The 22,251-nt window shown below is 40.1% G+C and overlaps 1 protein-coding gene across 1 annotated transcript; it reads left to right on the top strand.

The window, feature by feature from the left end:
• The first annotated feature begins 265 nt into the window (after positions 1-265).
• On the top strand, positions 266-21,667 carry LOC137936339 (uncharacterized). The gene is made up of 15 exons (XM_068780931.1): positions 266-578; positions 666-763; positions 855-955; positions 1,050-1,128; positions 1,315-1,375; positions 1,464-1,510; positions 1,640-1,732; positions 1,819-1,909; positions 2,530-2,578; positions 16,362-16,478; positions 16,560-16,707; positions 20,443-20,535; positions 20,619-20,687; positions 21,157-21,199; positions 21,318-21,667. The coding sequence occupies exons 1-15, from the start codon at positions 521-523 to the stop codon at positions 21,416-21,418; spliced, it is 1,248 nt and encodes a 415-aa protein (XP_068637032.1). The 5' UTR covers positions 266-520; the 3' UTR covers positions 21,419-21,667.
• Positions 21,668-22,251: the final 584 nt, after the last annotated feature.

The following is a 22,251-nucleotide window of genomic DNA, read 5'->3' as shown; positions in this document are numbered from 1 at the left end:
AAGGGGACAATTTTAAAATCTTTGGGAGGAATTATGAGGCTGATTGGGTAGAATAGTAACAAATCACTTACCTATCTAAATTCTCGTATCATGTTACTCTTATTTAATGCTGAACCACCTTTTCGAGGTACATTGGAATTTGGCTTTCTCCCGGCTCCAGCTGCAGAGCAAATGCACGAGAGAGCCAAGCCAAAACCACCGACCGCAAGCCAGCCGGAGACGGATCCGACATCTGGAGGAAGATCGGGACCCATCTCCGTCACCTCTGGATCTGGAAGAAAAATACCCCGCACCCCTGACGCCAGATGAAAAATAGATCCGCCGCGGTGATCTCACTGTCCTTATCGTCAACAAATGGAGTTCCACTCCAGAGGTTGCTCACACCATAAACGCTGTCATCTTCTACGGTACCTCATACGCGCGGCTTTACCTAGCGGGAGCATGATTTGAGTTGGTTACTTCTTCTCGCCCCCCTCCAATTTCATCCTACTGAACGGAGTTTAAGGTTTAGAGAGGAGTTATGGGCAGCTCGGAGGAGAGAGTCGTGGCCGTGATACTGGTTGGCGGTCCTACGAAAGGTGGTTTTATTCACTTGTTTCCTCTCCTTTCCAATTCGTGCGTTTCTATCACTTCAATTTGAATGCTTTTTTCTTCAATTTTTGCAGGAACCCGGTTCCGGCCGCTGTCTTTGAATATTCCGAAGCCTCTGTTTCCGCTGGCTGGTCAGCCAATGGTTCATCACCCTATTTCTGCTTGCAAAAGAGTAGATCTCTCTCTTTCTCTCTCGCTCTCTCTCCTCCCTTATGATGGAGGAGACTGTTGAAGTAACTAAGATTACTCTCTTGTTATCGCAGATCCCAAATTTAGCGCAGATATATCTAATTGGCTTCTACGAAGAACGTGAATTTGCTCTTTACGTGTCTTCCATTTCCAATGAACTTAAAGTCCCCGTGCGGTAAATGGGCACATATTTTGGTTTTTTTTCAACTTAATCAAACAGGCTTTCTGCCAACCAAAAAGAAATAAAAGTCTGTTCATTTCCGGTTCAGATACTTGAAGGAAGACAAGCCGCATGGATCAGCCGGTGGTCTTTATAACTTCAGAGACCGGATCATGGAAGACAGTCCGGTAGCTCTCTTGTGCTTCTATCTCTCTCTCTCCTTCTCTCTCTCTTTCTTGTGTTAATTGCGGTAATCCGATTGTTTCTTGTTATAGTTTAGATGTTTGACCATGCTTTCGTTTTTTGTCTTTGATGCTGTATTCAATTAAGTAACATACGTACTAACTTTCATTTGGATTGGACGAAACGGACAGTCACATATCTTTTTGCTGAACTGTGACGTGTGCTGTAGTTTCCCATTGCCGGAAATGCTTGGTGAGCCTCATCGCCAGATTTCCTTTTAGTACACAAAAAGGACTTTTAAAATTTTTCATGCCTTATCTTCTCCAATCCAATTTGTCAGATGCACATAAGAGGCAGGTGGGAATGGGAACTATCTTGGTGATCAAGGTCTGTAAGCTCTAAGAACCATGTAGTTCCTCCTTTTTGGCATTCTATGCATTTCTTCTAATAATTCTCGTATTAGCTGGGATTAGCTCTTGTAATACCTTAAACGTCTTTTTATTCTTTGTTGTACAGGTATCTGCTGAATCTGCTAATCAGTTTGGGGAGTTGGTGGCAGATCCCACAACCAAGGAACTCTTGCATTACACTGAGAAACCTGAGACCTTTGTATGTATATAATCCAAGACATTCATTCAACTATTTGTATTTTACTCCCTGGTTTATCTGATGGTCTTTGTCATTCCACTGTCCAGGTAAGTGATTTAATAAACTGTGGCGTCTATGTATTTACTCCTGATATCTTTACTGCTATCCATAATGTCTCCACACAAAGGAAAGACAGAGGTTGGTATCCCAGTTAGACATTTGATTAACTGCGTGAATGGTACTTTTTACTTTATTCTAGTTATCTGTTCCCCATTTAAGCTAGCTTTAGTGCCTATATTTAGCCAAAGATAATAATTTGAAAGCCTATTTTAAGCACTAATAACCAATAAAATAATCAAGTGTTTAAAAACTGTAATTGAGCCTACACCTAATATAAATGATTAAGAAGCTGGATTGTACTTATAAATATCTCATATTTTTGCTTTTTCTATACTGGTTCTTTAAGGGTTTTTAGGTAATAATGAAATTGGGCTTTAAAACATATATAAACAGTTGTATAAAAACCCAAGAGAAGGACAGAACGCCAATTTCACCTAAGGATGTTTGAAGGATTATTCTTATTGTGTACTGCAGAAAGTAGTAGAAGTTACTTCAAGAAATAGAAGTTTTTAATACAAGATATGATCTAAAATAATTTGGATGAAATTGAGTTTGTTTAATAGCTTATTAGCTGGGAAATGGTATATTAGGAGACTTATTCCTCTGTAAGGTATTTACTACATTATTTTTCTCTTTGTTTTCATTATCTTTTCATTCCTGAAGTTTTTATATTTATGAGCTCTATTTATTCTTTGCAGCTAATTTGAGACGTGTATCAAGCTTCGAAGCCCTTCAATCAGCAACAAAGTATGTTCTCTTCTCAATCTTGTTAATATTAATTTACTTTGTGGTATTTTTAAATCCAGACAACCGACTTTTTAGCTATTGATATGATGCTAGCCTTGCTCTGACTGGGGAGGATTTATAAGTTCTCCTTCATTAATCTCACTATAGTAATCTATAGCAGTAGAACTTTTAGAATAGAGACCTAAACTAAACTCTAGTAGGGTCCAACATGACTTTTGCTACTACTTAATGCTATTCCGGTTTTGACCTTATTCTTGCCGGCTTACCACCACAGGCTAAATTGTCATGCAACCTCGCAGTTTTCAGAGGTCCCCAAGCCGTACATGTCAACCGATGCGGCTCCATGGTTGCTTCAGTAGGGTAGAGCACAACTCCGTTTCGTTTTCTACCTCGGAGCGTAGCCAAATAATACTAAGTACCAACCTTCAGCCCTATTTGACACTATTTCGATATTATTTAAGTGATACTATTCTAAACAGTTACTGTTACGATTACAAAACAAGGATAGCCTAAACTATACACTGTGGAGATCAAATATATTTATATGCGGAATTTAAACATAAACAAATACTGTGGAAATTTAAATATTACAAACCTGCGGAAAATTAAATATTGTTCAAAACAAAATATAAAACTAATTACATAACTCCTGAAGTTACCGACCGTGTTACCGGTCGGCTCCCCCTTTACTACTCAGCCATTACTGTTGTTTTGCACATACCGTGCTTTCGTCGGAAATCGTGCTGCTACCGAAAATCGCCTAGCTTCGTCGGTCTTCAATTTGCTTGATGATTTTCGGGTCCGTCGTCGAATGCCTTGAACTTCATCTGGGCTTCGAATTTATAGCCAAGAGTAGAAAAATCTTTCCCTCTTTTCCCTTGAACTAAAGGTTCAGGTTTATAGATAAAGGGCAACTTTTGTCTTTTTTCTTTTTCCTTCTTACCCTTGCATTATTGCCTTTCGGTGTCGAAAGTAAGGGTAAATGAGTCTTTCTCCTTTCTGACGTCATTTTGTTGACATATAGAGAATCTTTATCGTCGTCATCCAGCTGACTCGGATTTTGACGCCTTTGCTGACATAATTGCTGACGTCTTAAAATGATGCCTTCACTCTGACATGCTGTCTTCTGATGGATTCTTTGTGCACAATTGACATTTGTGCAGTTTTTTCGAAGGTGAGCTGGGCCATGCCACAAAAACTTTCTTTTGTATTTTTGCTTGCTGGGATTTTCCATTAAGTAATTTTCCAACTGTTTCTTCTAGTGACTTTTGAACATTCGCTTGAGATTCTTTAAAATTTTTGGATACAATGGTCAGTGGCATTGATGTCTTGTATACATGTTGAAATGTATAGCTGTATAGCGTGATCGGAGGAAACTGTATAGCGTGATTGTTTCCTCCGATCCTGTGATTATATTCTTGATTCTATTCCTTGATTTTAGGATCTAAATTGATCCTAAAATCAACTTGTAATGTATTATAAATACCTCCTAAACGGAGAAGAATAAATTATCGGAAAACCATTCGTTCAATCTCTGTTATTATTTTTTCGGTTCTCTGTTTCACATGGTATCAGAGCAGGAGATTTTTCCTCTCTTTTCCGTCGCAGAAAGTCGGAGCTAAGTGCTCCTGTAATCGCCGAAGGAGGAAGCCGGAGGAAGAAAAAATCCGTCGGAGTTGCAGAACTCTGTTTTTTCTGCAACTCCATATTCCGGCTATCCCGACGCCAAAAGAACGTCGCCGACACCGACGACGGCACCACCACACTGTTACGACTGAAGCCGACGCTCCGCTGCCATTTCCGAAGACGAAGGTTGTCGTTGCCGACGACGAAGACAGCCGTTGCCGAAGACGAAGGTTGTCGTTGCCGAAGACGAAGGTTGTCGTTGCCGAAGACGAAACGTTTTACGTAGTGGGAATCACGTCGCCGACGAGTTCCGACGATTGCCGATGAGCGCCGACGAGTTCCGACGATCGCCGACGAGCGCCGACGACGGCATCACCACCCTTTTCCGAACCGAAGCTGATGCTCCGCTGCCGTTGCCGAAGACGAAGACCGTTGCCGAAGACGACGGTATTTTTTTAAAAACTTAGGTACTGTTGATTTATTTTTTCTGTCGACCCAGACCGGCGGGTCGACCGAATCTGACCGAACCGGTCTAAAATCGAACCGGATCGGACCAGCACTGGAGCGGACCAGAATTGAATCCGCCCAGATAGTACCGAACCGGACCAGATCGAACCGGACCGGACTGAACCGAACCGGACCGGATTAAAAAAGAAAAAAAAAAAAATCAGATCGATGGCCACCCCTACAGGCACATCTACCGACCTTATCCCATCACCACAGATTATAGTCCACCAAGATAATTCTGCGTTTCCAACTGGAATTATCCTCGATGAGACCAATTATTCATTATGGTCCCAACTCATGGAGATGCGAATTGGTGCATGCAACAAAGCTGGATACCTCACCGGCGAAACAAAAAAACCAGCATCTGGTGATGCTAATCTTGGAGCATGGATTACTGAAAATCAAAGAGTTAAAAGTTGGTTATTGACTCCATGAGTCCATTACTCATGCAGCGATTTATTTGCCTCTCCACTGCCAAGGAGATATGGGAAGCAGTATCAAAAACATTCTATGATGGGTCCGATGAAACTTGTATATTTGAGCTGAACCAGAGATCTTTTTCTACCAAACAAAATGGTAGACCGTTATCCACATACTACAATGAACTGGTTGCTATTTTCCAAGAGATTGATCATAGAACTATATCTCAGGAAGGAACAGTCGAAGGGCTAATCCAGTTGCACTCTGCAATGGCTAGGCTTCGGGTTCATATTTTTCTCAGTGGGCTTGACTCCGAATTTGATCAAGTTCGTGGAGAAATTTTGCGAAAAGATCCCAAACTTGATTTGGAAAGTACATATGCCTATGTCAGACACGAATATCAACAGAGACAGACAATGGGGAGCTATCGCCCAGTCTCCGAGAACACGGCGATGTTGGTCAACCAAAGCCGACAAGGATCATCAAACAGTCGGAACCCTCAATCCTCTGGCAAAGGTAACAATCGTGTATGTATTCACTGCGGAAAAAAAGGACATTCACAACACCGGTGTTATGAGATTATTGGTTATCCGGAGTGTGTGGGATTTCTCGAAAAATCCCCGTAACAAGACTGCTGGGAAAGCTATGGTGACATCCATGGAAGAGAATCAGGAGCTACCTACTGTAAATGTTGCTCATCCAGGTATTCTCGATAATGCATTAGTATTTTCTGTACATTCTAAGAATAGACCTTGGATTATTGATACAGGTGCATCCGATCACATGACAAGGGATCCCAGTCAGTTACAATCCATCCTACCTTCTCCACAATCTGTTATTTCAACAGCCAATGGTAGTACCTCTCCTATTACTGGGGAAGGATCTGTTATCTTATCCAATAATCTGACATTAGATACTATCCTTGTGGTTCCCTCTCTTGAATATAACCTTTTGTCTGTTAGCCAAATTACTTCCACTCTTGCTTGTACTGTAACTTTTTGGCCCTCATTTTGTGTCTTTCAGGACATTCTAACCCGGAAGATTCTTGGTTATGGTGTTAGACGGGGCAAACTCTACTATTTGGAGTTGACAGAAAACGGGGGATCGAAAATCAGTCAGACAAATCAAGCTAGCAGTGAAGATAATGCTCAAACAACTGTATGGTTATGGCACCGACGATTAGGCCACCTTTCCTTTGGTTATCTTAAGAAATTGCGACCTCAACTTTTTTCAGGTTTGACTGATGTGCATTTTCATTGTGACACATGTGAATTGGCTAAAAGCCACCGTATTGCTTATTTCCCGAGTTTGAATAAAAGTTTCGAACCTTTTGCGGTTATTCATTCTGATGTTTGGGGTCCAGCCAGGATTCCCTCTATTTCTAGAGCTCGTTACTTTGTGACATTTATTGATGAATGCACTAGAATGACTTGGGTATCTCTGCTTATCCACAAAAGTGATGTGAGTCTAGCATTTCAGAAATTCCATACCATGATACATACTCAATACCAAAAGCAGATTCGTGTTTTGCAATCTGACAATGGTACTGAGTTTGTTAATGCTTCTCTCGAAATTTTTCTGACCACTCATGGAATTCGTCACCAGACTTCTTGCACCTATACTCCCCAACAGAATGGATTGGCAGAAAGAAAGAATAGACAACTTTTGGAAGTAGTACGTGCCTCTCTCTTTGGCATGAACATGCCTCGATTTTATTGGGGTGAAGCTATCACATCTGCTGCCTACCTCATCAATCGAACACCTTCTAAAGTACTGGATTTTCAAACTCCTCTACATAAGCTGCAATCCCTGATTTCAATTCCCCATCTTCCAAATCTTGAACCCCGAATTTTTGGGTGTACCGCTTATGTTCATATCCCAAAGATCTTGCGAAATAAACTTGATCCATGTGCCAAGCGATGTGTATTTGTTGGCTACTCTGATCTTCAAAAAGGATATCGGTGTTATGATCCACACACCAACAAGCTCCATGTGACTTTAGATGTCTCATTCCATGAATCAGTCCCTTATTATTCAGGGGGAGTTTCTTGGACATCTCTTCAGGGGGAGAGTTCAAATGAAGAGAATGTTCCACATGAAGCTAACGGAGATGTTGAAAGAGGTGCCGAAGTTATTGAGTTAGAAGCGGTGAATGAATTTTTTAAGTGTCAAGATATGCAACAAAACTGTGATTCAGTAATTTCACCTGAAGAACCCCCAGAGTTGCCCCCGTCTGCACCAACAACTGAAGGATCAACCCAGAATGTTCCTCCTCAGGTAAATACGAATCTTGTGTTTGATGAGTCTACTGAAACATGTCTTCCTACAGAAAACATAACCTCTAGATATCCACAAAGATTGAATAGGGGAGTTCCAAAAAAACAGTATGAACCTGATCTTGAAGTAAAGACCAAATACTCAATCAATAACTATGTGTCCTCCCATAGGTTGACTAAATCATATGCATTTACTGTTGATCAATTATCCAGTGTTTCTATTCCTAGTAATGTGCAGGATGCATTAGCTGATCCAAAATGGAAAAAAGCGATGAACGAAGAGATGGAGGCTCTACAAAAAAATGCCACTTGGGAACTTGTTCCCCAACCTAAAGGAGAAAAAACAATTGGATGTTGATGGGTGTTCACATTGAAACTCAAACCGGATGGAAGCATTGACAAATATAAAGCTTGGCTAGTTGCAAAAGGATATACGCAAAGGTATGGAATAGACTATCAGGATACTTTTGCACCAGTAGCTAAGATCAATACAATTCGTATTCTTATATCTATAGCAGCAAATCGAGACTGGCCTCTGCAACAATTTGACGTTAAAAATGCCTTCCTCAATGGAGACTTAGAAGAAGAAGTCTACATGGAACTACTACTAGGTGTAAAAAGTGGTTCTTTGTCTCAAGGTAAAGTTTGTAAATTGCAGAAGTCATTGTATGGGCTGAAACAGTCACCTAGAGCATGGTTTGGGAGATTCTCGACTACAATGAAGGAGTTTGGTTATAAACAAAGTAACTCAGATCATACTTTGTTTATAAAACACAAAGAAGGAAAGGTAACAGCATTAATTGTATATGTTGATGATATGGTCGTGACAGGAGATGACCCAGGTGAAATGCATGCTTTACAGGAGTATTTAGCTACTAAATTTGAAATGAAGGATCTCGGACAACTTAAATATTTTTTGGGGATTGAAGTTGCAAGATCGAAACATGGAGTCTTCCTTTCACAGCGAAAATATGTGTTGGATCTTCTAGCTGAAACCGGAATGCTTGACTGTAAACCTATAGAGATGCCGATGGAAATGCATCATAAACTCGGAATTCTTCCAGATCAAATTCCAGCAGACAAAGGGCGTTACAGCGATTAGTTGGAAGATTAATCTACCTAACCCACACAAGGCCCGATGTAGCATATGCAGTAAGTGTTGTGAGCCAGTTCATGCATGCACCAAGTGAAGAACATATGGAAGCAGTATATCGGATCTTGAGATACTTAAAGAGTGCTCCAGGAAAAGGTTTGTTATTCTCAAAAAATGGTAACTCTAGTATTGAAGGGTATACAGACTCTGATTGGGCAGGTGATCAGACAACCAGAAGATCCATGTCGGGTTACTTTACTTTTGTGGAAGGGAATCTTGTCACTTGGAGAAGCAAAAAACAGAAGGTAGTATCAAGATCAAGTGCTGAAGCTGAATTTCGAGGTATGGTTCATGGTGTATGCGAGTTGTTATGGATACGGAATATACTGAGAGACCTAGGGATTGAATACGACAAACCTATGAGTCTTCACTGTGATAACAAGGCAGCTATCGCAATTGCACAAAATCCAGTTCAACATGATCGCACTAAACATGTTGAAGTTGATCGTCATTTCATCAAAGAGAACCTCGATGCAAAGATTATACAATTCCCTTTCATTCAATCTGCGAGTCAAATGGCGGATATGCTCACGAAGGCAGTATCAGGGAAAACATTTCATGGTATAATTGACAAGTTGGGTTTGACTGATATCTATGCACCAACTTGAGGGGGAGTGTTGAAATGTATAGCTGTATAGCGTGATCGGAGGAAACTGTATAGCGTGATTGTTTCCTCCGATCCCGTGATTATATTCTTGATTCTATTCCTTGATTTTAGGATCTAAATTGATCCTAAAATCAACTTGTAATGTATTATAAATACCTCCTAAACGGAGAAGAATAAATTATCGAAAAACCATTCGTTCAATCTCTGTTATTATTTTTTCGGTTCTCTGTTTCACAATACATAACTTTTCTTCTTTTGTACCAGTAGTAGGAGGTACTGGATAATATTTTTAATTCCCATTGTCCTTCTGTTTTCCAAGCTTCTTCTGGACATGGTTGGGATTTTGGTTTAAGCTTTGGATCGAAATCTGGTAGCTTTCCTTCTTTGTCAAGAATTTCAAGTGTTATAACTGAAATACTCGGTATGACCTTGTTATTTTCAATAATTTCTGCTATGGAAGAGTCAAATATCAACCTTATAGCTTTAGTCTTAGTAGCAGAGTAGAAACTCTTGCATGCTTCGGTTATTTCTTCTGGTTTCCATTTGCAAAGATCTTTGGATTCCAGTCATAGAGAAGATGGAATTACGTCTTGCATCATGGAAGGGTCGTTTGCTTAGCAAGGCAGGAAGGTTGACTCTTTTGAAATCATGTATCGCTGGCATCCCAAACTATTATCTCTCCTTCATGCCTTGCCCAACTTCTATTTGTCAGCGGCTTGATAAAATGAAGAAACGGTTTCTTTGGAGAGGGAATAGCCTGGATTTCAAGTACCATTTGGTCAACTGGGAGGAAGTTTGCCTTCCAAAAAATTTTGGAGGTCTCGGAATTCGGATCTCCAAAGACATGAATCAGGCTTTACTCCTTAAATGGATTTGGCGGCTCAACTCATCAGCTTCAAACCTTTGGAAAAATATGGTGCTTTCAAAGCTCGGCATCTCCTATATGGCGGCCGCTTTATCTCTTGACTCCTACTTTCTCAGCAGCATTCCGATTTTATGTGGGAGATGGCCATCATATCAGATTTTGGGAAGATTTATGGTTGGGGGATATGCCTCTTCAGAGCACTTTTCCTAGCCTCCACAGTATTTCGAGATTGAGGAATAGTACCATTAGTGAAGTTGCTGATAATGGGGGATGGAACATTCAGCCTCATCGTGGCTTATCTGATTCAGAAGGTCTTGAAGCCAGTCAACTGTTGGACACTTTGCAGTCAACCAGAATCCAAGCTAACAAATCAGACAAGCTAATTTGGTGGCCAGATAAAAGTGGCTCCTTCTCTGTCAGCTCCGCCTATCTTCTTATTCAAGGAGAGATCACTTAGGGTCCCAAGCATGCAGTGGAATTCACTTGGCGTCTTAGTGCATCTCCAAAAATAAAATTCTTCATGTGGAGTGCTTGCCGTAATAAGATTCTCTCTGCTGACAACCTCTAAATTCGTGGCAACTGCGGAGTTGACCACCCCATTTGCCCCTTCTGCCATGCACAAGAAGAAACAGTAAGCCACTTGCTCCTTTTGTGCCCTTTCTCTTGGGGGATTTGGATGTCGATTCTTAACAAAATTGGGCTCCAACTCTGCTTCCCTGAGGATTTGTCAGCCACCTACCGTTTGCTTGCTGGAACTCCTATCCCTGGTATTGGGAAATTGATGATCTCTCCTATATCCGCATTCATCTCGTGGGGTCTTTGGCTGGATCGAAATCAACGAAGATTCAATGCCAAACCCAACACTCAAGATAGAGTTATTGAAACCATCTTAGGCAGTATTGCTACTTGGCTTCATTCAAGAAAGGCCTTCTCCCCGTTCTCTGGAACATCCATCAGGGATGATTGGAGAAGCTTAGCCCAACTCCACCTCTCCTCGAAGCCTCTGTCATATGCGAATGGACCCCGCTTCCTGTTGGAGTCCTTAAGTTGAATTTTGACGGCTCTTCTCTTGGTAACCCTGGCTTAGCTGGGTTTGGTGGCGTGATCCGGGACTCTATTGGGAACCAAATCGTCTCTTTCTCCGGGCCCCTTGGTATTGCAGACTTCACAACGGCTGAACTCCAAAGCTTTCTCAATGGGCTTCGTGTTTTTCGTGATCATTGCTCCGGACCTGTCTTGTTCGAGGGAGACTCTAAGGTGATCGATTGGTGCCAGCATGCCTCTACTCCTCCGTGGCGTCACTGGGATGCCTTTTTTGAAGTTTTGGATATTGTAAATCTCTTGGAGTGTTTCTGGTCTCTCATTCTGAGATCGGCAAATTTTGTGGCTGATACTCTAGCCAAGCAAGAAGCCCCCTTGCAATCTCTTATTGTCAGGAGCTAGGTCCTTTTGTTTCTCTTAATAAAATTCACATTTCATAATTTTTTTTTTCTTTTGGCAATCTTTCAAGTACAGATAAATCTATTGCTTGTATAAAGATTTGTCCAATTAGTCCGTATGTACATATTTACTGTCTAATTCTGGAACTGAGTCTTATGGCAAATACTCTTTTGAACTATCATTGGCCGCCTTTTGAGAACCTAGTGAAGGTTTTTCAGACATAATGTCTTGGAGTTTGAGTGGTTTGACTTTCTTAAGAAAATCGAGTTCATTAAACTCCATTTTATCTAGTTTACCTAGGCTTTTCAACCTAGTGAACTCAGATGGGGTAACTAACTTTGCCTTGAAAGAAATGTCTTTCTGGAGTTGTTAAGACTTCTTTTCCAGTTCGAGGCTGTGTTATGGTCCTGGGTTAAGTACCTATGCCTTTCGCTCCTAACAGGCCGGTCTTTTGGGTAGTATTAGCTAGGTGCTTAACATTTGGTATCAGAGTTAGCTCCCTCGTCGTACGTTTGAATCCCGAAGGGGGCGACCTATGCGGAGGGGGCGACCTTGACGGAGTAGGCCACCGCACGTGCGGAGGGGGTGACCTTGGGGGAGTAGGCCGTCACTAGAGTGGGCCGCAAGTGGGCCGACGTCCAAAGGAGGGGTGTGATGTTATGGTCATGGGTTAAGTACCTATGCCTTCCGCTCCTAACAGGCCGGTCTTTTGGGTAGTGTTGGCTAGGTGCTTAACATTTGGTATCAGAGCTACGTCGCGACTTCGAATTCCGGAGGGGGCGACTGTAGAGGGGGTTCTCGGATTTGACACAAAGATTCGTTGTTGACGTTCTAGTTCGGCTATGGGGAATTGTAGAAAGAAATGGTGGAATTGTAGGGAGACATGGAGAACGAAGATCAAGCCAAAAGGAAGTTTGAAAACCCTAGAGCTTGTTGAGGAGAACTCTAAGCCTATTTACACTAGATTTAACCTAATTCTCAATGGTTGTTTTTCTCATTACTCTTACCCCTTAAATAGGGTTCACCCTGTTAGGGTTTAATATAAAATATTACAAAAATACCCCTGTAAATAAAATATTCCAAAAATACCCATGTGGCCTAAACTGAAATAAAATAAAGTAAATTAAAGAAAAAAATAAAATAATAATGTTATTGTGTTCATAACATTACACCCCCCCGGAAGAACGAGCATGTCCGCAAGCTCGAAGGTAGGTTTATGTTTCTCTGCTAGACCTCCTCATCCCCAGTTGTATGCACAAGTTGCACCACTCTCTGCTTGTAAGACCGACACTGTGCAACAAGGTCAATAATAACTTCATGTTTCAGACCCTCTCTGTTCCCGCATAGGTTGCCACCAGACATGGAGGGTTCCCAAATTGTCCTTGTAATAGTCACTTTTAGGGTTATCTTTGGGGGCCAGAAACGAGCTCCAGTCCAGTACTGCATATGGAAAAGAAAAGCTCTGAAGCTGCAGGGGACAAACAAGGAACTAGTGGTGACAACGAAGATAAAAATGAGAAGGAAGATGTTGTTGCCCCACGACGAAGGAGGTCTAGACGGGAAACATGAACTACAACTGGGAGTTCCGAAATTTTGACGAGAGTTGGTTATGTCGTAAAAAAAAAAAAACTTCTCTGGTTGGATGCTCTAGTTTTGTAGCCCAGAGGGCTCACACAGATACCGCGGTTGATGCTTGAGAATGGATGGAGACATCGGCATGGACAAGCAGCCTACCTTTGAGCTTGAGGATAAGCTCGTTCTTCCAGGGGGGGTGTAATGTTATGAATACAATAACATTATTATTTTATTGTTTTTATTTAATTTACTTTATTTATTTCAGTTTAGGCCATAGGGGTATCTTTGGAATATTTTATTTATAGAGGTATTTTTGGAATATTTTATTTATAGGGGTATTTTTGTAATATTTTATATTAAACCCTAACAGAGTGAACCCTATTTAAGGGGTAAGAGTAATGAGAAAGACAAACATTGATTTTAGGTTAATTTTAGGGTAAATAGGCTTAGAGTTCTTCTTAACGAGCTCTAGGGTTTTCAAGCTTTCCTTTGGTTTGATTTTCATCTTCCTCTCCATGTCTCCCTACAATTCCACCATGTCTTTCTACAATTCCCCATGGCCGAACCGGAACCGTAACCACGAATCCTTGTGTCAGATCCAGGACCATAACAGGCTGGTAGGTAGAGGCTGGATCCCAAGTTGAAGATGTTTAACCACTATTATGCTTAGGAAATTGTGGGTACTACCAGAGTCAACTAACCCCACAAGTTTCTGGTCATTAACCCTTGCTCTCACTTGCATGGTTTTGGCCGACTTCTGTCCGGTAAGGCATTTAAAGAAATTTCTGGTTCAGCCTCCTCTTGAGGACCCTTAGTTGGTTCTTCTTCTTCGTCCAATGCATCTAACTCCAACCAAAACAACCTTTTACATTGGTGGCCTGCCCAGTAAGGTTCGACACAATTATAACAGAGGTTCTTTGCTCTACGGTCAGCCATTTCCATCCCGGTTAATTTTCTGATATATGGGGGTGGTGAGTTGCTAGTTCTAGTGTCTGCTGCCACAGTATGCACGGGATTATTTTTGGGTGGTTGCATTGTTGGCCCGGTCACCGGAGGCGAATAGTCCCTCCCCCCCCGCCAACCGGTCCTCCTATTTTGAATTTTCTGTCTTGCTGCCATTGCTCGAGCCAAATTCATTGCTTGGCCCAAATCAGTAGGTGCGTGGAGCTCCACCTCCAACTTCAATGCTTCATTAAGGCCCGCGGTAAATAAACTTACATGCTGGTCGTTGCGAACCAAGCTGCTTGCTTGCCCGGGCTAGTTTCTCTTGAAACTGTTTTTGGTTTTGTTCCACGGATTCTGTTTGCCAGAGCAAGACCAAATCTCCCAACGGGTACTGTAAGCTGGTGGCCCAAATCTTATGGTGCACAGCTCTTTGAATTCCTCCCAATCCAAGACCAGCCTCTCTAATTCTATTTGATGAAACTAGAGCTGTGCTTCATCGAGTAGATGGAAGGCTGCCAAGCCCATCCTATCTTTTCTGCTGTCCCGTGGTTAGATTTTTTTTTTTTACATCTATGTAACCAAATTAATGGTTCTTCAGACCCAGAGAATGTAGGAAAATTTAATTTAATTTACCTGGGTACTGACCCTCCTTCCTGGCTGAACCCTCTGCCCTGTGTCGGTAGACCAGTGCGCCCAAGGGACTGCTCCTCCTGCCTGCTGTGTGAGTTGTTCTCCCCCCTCCAGTCTGGGGGTGGATGTCTTTCATTGAACATCACTGAAACCATGCTGCTAAGTCTTTCCAGCTGCTGGTTTATATCTGCAAATCTCTGCTCATTTCCGGCCTGCACCCTTTCAGACCTCTCTCTCAGCTCGTCAATGTTGCATGAATCCCCCATGTTACCCTGCTCTGATACCAAGTTGTTACAGTCCAAGGTCATGGATCGTGTAACACGACATGGAAAGGATGAATCCAGAGTTAAGGACGAGTTTCAGCACTGTTGTGGTTGGCTGTGCTGGGACTCAGGTGTACCCAGAAAACAGTGCAGGATTTCCAGCACTGCTGTGCTCGGTTTGGGTCAGCAAAACGGAGAAGAGAAAAGGGAGAAGATGGGAGAAAAATAGAAGAAAATGGAAGAAGAGCTCGTCAAGGAGAACTCCCTACATAAGCCTGGCGCCAACATGAGTTGAGGCAGAAAATTACAATAATGCCCCTGCAGAATATTTACTCTTAAACTGAGATAAAAGTGCAGTAAAATAAAACTAAAAGAAACTTAATACTTAGTGTGCCTCTGAATGACTCGGCCCGCTATCAAGTTCATAACAGTCTGATGAGAGCTCCTGCCAAAATTCAATTTGAGATAACCAAGAAGGGATGCCTAAGAAAAAAAATGGATGGACTAAATGGGCTTCCTAGTTATGGCTAGAAATATAAGCTATTTAACTTTCTTTTCTAGTATAACTGGAGAATATTATGAAAAAAACGAGTCTGTTAAAAGAAGTAATTGAAGCAACAAATGCAGCGAGGGATGTTGGTCGTAAAACCAACAAATATCCATTATTTTGCAGTCTTATTCTCTTGGTTTCTTCTTATTTTAGCGTTCTCCATTCTCTTCTTGCTCCTTCAAACCCTCCATTTTCTTTTTCTTTTTTAAAGTTACTTTCTTTACTTTGGAAAATGAGGAACATATGGGACGCAAAACCTTAGGTTTTGAACTACAAGTGGAAAGTTATGCCCTACAACAAGTGATTGATGGAAGCACCAGCTTTAGCTAAATTATCTGAAACACTATTAGCTAAGAGTATGTTTCTTACAGTATTTCATGTGTTACAGAATAGACCCCTTATGGATTAATGAGTCTAAAGATCTTGAGTTTATTAGTTGAGAATGATGTTTCCTAACTTGGCTGGTCATTTTTGGATGGGTTTTAGACCCAACTTTACATGGTATTATAGCAGGTACTCATATGTGAGTTTCCACCCAAACTGTTCACATTTAGAGCTACAACATAGGGCCTACACGTGAAGGGGGGGGGAATGTTAAAGAATAGTCCTACATAGATTAGTGAATACAAAACTCTCGGGTATATGAGTTGGGCAAGAGGTTTCCTAACTTGGCTAGTCATTTTGGGATGGGCCTTGGACCCAACTTCACATAATGTAATTACAAAAGTCCGTTTCATTGAAAACATAAATGAGTCTCAAAGGAGGAAGCAGATCCAACTTATAGCCAGCACATGGTTGAAAGGGTCTCTAAACGCCTACACTAGGCAGCACTCTGTTCAATAATATTGAGTCTTGAGCTAGTCTGTTGGCTCTATGTGGAACTAATATTTCCTCAACTTCCTAGCTGATCTGGTTTTGTTGAACAGGGCTCTTCCCACAGACTTTGTCAGGCTGGATCAAGATATCCTGTCACCTCTTGCTGGAAAGAAGCTGCTATATACATATGAGACTCTGGATTTTTGGGAGCAAATTAAAACTCCAGGGTAAGTCTAATTCCCTAATTGTTGTTACTTCCTATGTTGTTTAGCATTTATGTAGTTATTTAACCTTTTTGTGTACTTCAGGATGTCACTGAAATGTTCTGCATTATATCTATCTCAATTTCGATACACCTATCCCCATATTCTTGCAAATGGTGATGGCACCAAATCTGCTAATATTATTGGCGATGTTTACATCCATCCATCAGCTAAAGTGCATCCAACAGCTAAGGTAGTTAACTGTTTACTACTGTTGCTTTTAAATGTGCTAGTTATTTTGGCCATATTGATTTGGCATACCTAGGCACATGTTCAGAATGAGGATCTAATGCTCAATACTTATTTGTTCTAGTTGTGTCCATGGTTTTCCCAGGACTCAATATATTGTCTTTTCCATTTTTGCCATGAATTTGGCGTATTTGAGTAATTATAAAAACCCAGCTCTTATCTTCTCTCTCTCTCTTTTAGTCATTTTTCCTTACAAAAAGTTAACTTGAGAGCGTTGCTTTAAAATTTGGAAACATTCAAGAAAATTTCAGAAAGCTAGTGGCATTTGAAAGATACAATAATTCCAAATAGTTGTGGTTTATAGGAGAAAGAAAATGGAAATTAAAGAATTTTAGCCTGTCTCATTTCTTTCTGTCCTCTCCATGGTATTAAAGTCCACTTGACCTTTTAAGGCTCCATGACTAGCAAAATCTCTGACCATCTTGATTCCAATTGTTTTTTATTTTTTATTTTATGAAAAAAATTTCATTATGGGAGAGACGCCAGCAAATTAAAAAGCATTAGAGTGGTTGGTCATAACAACAAGAGATTGCTGATCAACCTTTCTTAGCCAGAGGATCCGTGATACTGTTAGTTGAGCTGTTAATATGTAACCATTTAGAAACTACATGGAAAACATTCCAATGCCTTCAAGGCAGTTTTGCTGAGTTATTGTACCAAACAAGAACCAGTTTGAGTCCTCTTCAACCTTGAAGGGGGCAGAAAATCAAATGGGGTAGATATGTAGACCATGAAGTGTAGCCCGAATCTCAGCTCAGATGGAGTCTGAATAATCAAGAGGGCCAGCCTAAGTGAGAGCAATAGATCCATCTGACCAGTTTAGGGCCCCTTCAAGACCCATAGGTCCTGGCTTGCCCTGGGAGTATCTGTCAAAAATTAAGTTACTAGCACAGTGATTAGGATGGACCGGGCAGAAATACATGGCTGCTCATGGGCTCATAGATTAGAAACTAGTCTCGAACTACTAATCATTCCATCCAACATTTTGCCAATATCATCAAGAGAAAAACAACTGAGGTTTGTCTTCAATGATGTTTTTCAACTGAAAGGGGTGCATTGTTGAAATGATGCCCATCAATCTCCAGCATAAGCCTCCAAGGGATATGAACAAAACAACCTTCCACATCAATATACATATTTGGAGAAGAGCACTAGAAGCTCCCTGAATGAACTCCAAAGATGATGGAAAGCAGAATTGTAGGTCATACCATTAAAACCTGATGTGAGAGCCTGCTGAAGACCAGGATATGATCAACAGTTTTGTCATGCGTATGCTAAAGGTGCAAATGCTGCTGAAAATTTTAACTTTTCTTCTCACAGGATTGTCAAAAGTTAAAATTCTTTGGAGGTCCCTTTAGTCTCCAAGCAGCAGCAGCAAGGTCAGGAGGCTGTGTTAGAGACAACTAGAAGGTTATGCCCAGCTTAACTGCATACAAACTTGAAGGAGTGAGGGCGTAAATCAGTCGACCTGCCAGAACTGAAGTGGTGGCTCTCCTGTGGTGATAGGAGATTGCAGATGTTGTCCATCTTGATGTCATTGAGGTTCCTTCTGAATTGGAGGTTTTGTGTATCCACTGGTCCATCAGACTGGCATGCACCATTGATAAGAAGATCTAGCATATTTGAGGGTGTGTTTGTGCTATTAGGAAAACATAAAAAAGCCTAGTGGAAAATTTTTCATTTGACCAAAAGTTTTTGATGTTTGTACCATTTTCGGGGACGGGAAAATTTTCCGCTTGATTCGCCTTGATTCCTTTTGTGTTTAAGAAATATTAAAAAGGATAGGAAAATGTGTTTCCTAGTGCTCCAAAAGGAAACCATGAGAAAAATAAACTAGTGTTAAAGTGGTTCTTAAATACTTACCTCTCACTCAACCTTTTTCTATTATAAATAAAATGTTATTTACCTCTTACTTAACCTTTTTCTATTATAAATAAAATGTTATTTCTATTATAAACACAAACATTATATCTAATTTTTCCGTTGTTTTTTATGGTTGCACAAATGCAAGAAACCGGTCAAAGGAAAAATCATTTTCCTGATTTTGTTTTCCTATGGCAGCACAAATGGTCCCTGAGATTGAAAAGAGACCAGAACCTCCTAGCAAGAGGGTGTCTCTCAATCCAATGATCACTCTAGAAGTGAATTAGGGATCCATCTCCCACCTGGAATAGAGACTGGTCCTTGAATCTAGGATCTTGCACTAAATTGGAGATGATCTTCTGGAGTGGATTCCATCCAGCTACCAAAAATTAGCACAGATATTTAGCATCACCACCAACATCTGCTGCTAGCGTCTGTTTGTGCCATATTCCAAATCCATTTCATCCAGACAGCATCATTCATTACTGGAGTCATGTTGACTCCTAGCCCGTGATCTTTCTTTCTAAATGCTATTTTCCCTCTGAAACACCTTTCCTAATAAATCTTCTCTCAAACTTCTCAACTTTATCTACCTAGCTAGCTGGACAGTGAAGAAAGGAGAGAAAATATGATGAGAGGCTAACAAAGGAAGATTTTAGGAGACTCAGTCTTCTGGTTTTTGAGAGGAGTTGCCCTTCCATGAATATAGGTGTCTCTCCATTTTCCTATGATTGGATTCCAGAGGTTTTTACCTGATTGGCTACAATTCCTTGTGATTTGGCTTTGCTTGTTACTTGCAAAAATCAATAGATAGTACAGAAGTTTCCCATTGGTTGTTAGCGTAGGTAAATAAAGAAAAATTATGTAGTTTTAAGATGTCTGGATTTTAATAACATGCTTTCTCAGTTGTCTAGCTTGTAGCTTCCATCTACACTTTCAACACTGTGGTAGTAATTAACTTGGTTAAGGTGTCCAAAAAATGAAAAAATAATCTTGGTTAAGTGTTTTGGTGGAGTTATGAAATGTAGAAGAAATACTGAAATATCTTTCTACAAATTTCAGATTTTTTCTTTTCTTTTCATGGTGCTGTTATTTTTTTTTCAGATTAGATTTGAGGTCTGATGAAATTTAATTTTTCCTAACATGAGTCAATTGACCATTTTGTCGGAGCAGCATTCTAGTTGATTGGGTTACCCTATCTGATGAATCAAAGATCCTGGTTGCATTTTCTGGACCAGTTGGCTATCCAATGGATACGGGGATTCTATCCTTTTAATGGAGTTACATAGCATCTATTCCATCACTTGATTATTGTGTGAGATGCTTAAGTGATTGGGTTACCCTATCTGATGAATCAAAGATCCTGGTTGCATTTTCTGGACCAGTTGGCTATCCAATGGATACGGGGATTCTATCCTTTTAATGGAGTTACATAGCATCTATTCCATCACTTGATTATTGTGTGAGATGCTTAAGTGATTGGGTTAAAAAGGAGTCCTTGAGCTTTCATATCATTTTGATATTTTGAAGGAGGCTTTTTGTCTTGTGGTCTATGTGTGCATCAAATTAGTTGATATTGTTCAGCTAAAGAAGTTAATTGTGTTCTGAATGAAGTGATCATTGAGAACCTCCTATAGTAGAGATTCTATTGTACGAACTTGTTCTTGTGACTGCTGTTGTTAATTTGTTTGTGGGCCTTTGTATGGGGTCCTGTTGAGTTTCTCTTCTTTATCTGAACCATGTGTTATTACCATTTCACAAGGACTAAAAAATAAAAGTGAAATGTATCTGATCTACTGGTGATATGTTGGAACAGATAGGTCCAAATGTGTCAATTTCTGCAAATGCCCGTATAGGACCAGGTGTAAGGCTTATCAGCTGCATCATTTTGGATGATGTTGAAATGAAGGTGAGAAAGCTTATGAGAATATGGGTATATATACCACAACTCTTTAAAAGCTGCTCATGGATGTGGTTGTTCTTGTCTATCAGGAAAATGCTGTTGTTATACATGCTATTGTTGGCTGGAAGTCATCGATTGGAAAATGGTCACGTGTTCAGGCAAGTCTTGCTTTTTCTAAATTATTGTCATTGCCTGAGGTTGCTCCTTAAGGTTTGTCTTTTTGGGTCTGTTTGGAACCCCATGGAAAAGAAAAGAAAATGAGAATTTAACCATTATTATTCCAAAAAATAGTTAATGAAAAGGAATATTTGATCATTATCTCATTTTCACTAACTATTTTTGGGAATAATAATGGTCAAATTGTCATTTTCTTTTATTTTCTAGGGGTTCCAAACAGACCCTACATGAATTCTGGAAGAAAATGTCCAAAACATCGGTTTCTCATGTTCTCAGAAAATAAAAATTTCATGTGTTCCTTTTTTGTGACTTTTTGCCAAACTCAGGGCTTATCCTGTGGTTGCAAACCTGTTGTTGCATGAGGTTTGCTTTTATGGGAAACCAATGTGCAATTGATTTTTTATTTATTGATAAAGACATTGATTTGAATATTCTAATATATAAATTCAGGGTGAAGGAGACTACAATGTTAAGACTGGAATAACCATTTTAGGTATATAAAACTTTCATTTTCCTCAACGTTTATTTTCTCTCCATTCGGTGCAAGGTAGAAAGTTTTGGAATTCCTGGACTCTAAAAATTCTGTACTAAACGATGTTTCTTCAATCCAGGGGAAGCTGTCACGGTTGAAGATGAAGTTGTGGTGGTGAACTGTATTGTTCTCCCAAATAAGACCCTCAACATTAGTGTACGAGAGGAAATCATTCTATAACATGACCAACTCAATTTGGAATTAAACAGTTTGTGCTATTGTCATTATTTGTTATCCAGTTTAATCTGTATTGTTATTTATTCTTGTTCAAAGTAATTTTTGTTTTACGGAAGCATATAGTCTTTCCTACCTTTATTTTAGTTCGGGGAAGGCAGCAGCCTACTTGTAGATTTTGATGCACAGGAAATACTAATAATTCTCCATACCCCTTTTCTTATATTTTTGACCAGTAACCTTGATTTGATCAAATGTATGGTAGCCAAATCGAATGATTAAGATGTGAAAGTAGTCCTTCCAAGCTACATATGCGGTTACTGGTTCTCGCTCAAGCTAAATTTTTAAAAATTGTGGATTCCTTTAGTGGAAGGTCTACGAAAAGCATCCTCATCTTATTGCTAGTTAATGATAAAAATACCTTCATGGTCTTATAGGAAGAAAAGTGTGTATGTTATTACAGTTTATTTATTATACATTTGCATGTATTTTTTTATAACATACATCTTCCGAATGCAAGTGATTATCTTCAATTTAATCACGAAAGATTTGTGTGGTAATTATTTTTTGTATGTTAGAAGCATGTCATAGTTAGGATGATTTATGTATGGTAAAAATCAGGCTATTTGGGTGCTGCACACCCAAGTGTGCTGGTATGTGTCAGTATTTTTGCAATGTGACCCTATTCATAACACTGATTTTTGCTTGTACTATATGATTTCCATTGAATTCATCCTTTTGGTGGTTGATCATTGAGAGGTCAATATCATATTAACATCGTGTCTTAGACCCTAGTACTTAAAACGTTGTTTAAGTCAATAATGGAGAAAATTGGGGTA

This window comes from Aristolochia californica, unplaced genomic scaffold (genome assembly GCF_029961685.1).
Source record: "Aristolochia californica isolate CCGP_79_NKW_82.1479 unplaced genomic scaffold, dmAriCali1.0.hap1 SCAF_7, whole genome shotgun sequence".
NCBI classification, from domain to species: domain Eukaryota; kingdom Viridiplantae; phylum Streptophyta; class Magnoliopsida; order Piperales; family Aristolochiaceae; genus Aristolochia; species Aristolochia californica.
This window is presented reverse-complemented; position numbering and strand designations above follow the sequence as displayed.

Bases quoted from the DNA above. Each gene is read 5' to 3' on its own strand.
- LOC137936339 (XM_068780931.1), top strand. From the start codon at position 521: ATGGGCAGCTCGGAGGAGAGAGTCGTGGCCGTGATACTGGTTGGCGGT. The intron at 956-1,049 runs GTAAATGGGCAC...TTTCCGGTTCAG, and splicing joins GAACTTAAAGTCCCCGTGCG to ATACTTGAAGGAAGACAAGC. The intron at 1,910-2,529 runs GTTGGTATCCCA...TATTCTTTGCAG, and splicing joins CACACAAAGGAAAGACAGAG to CTAATTTGAGACGTGTATCA.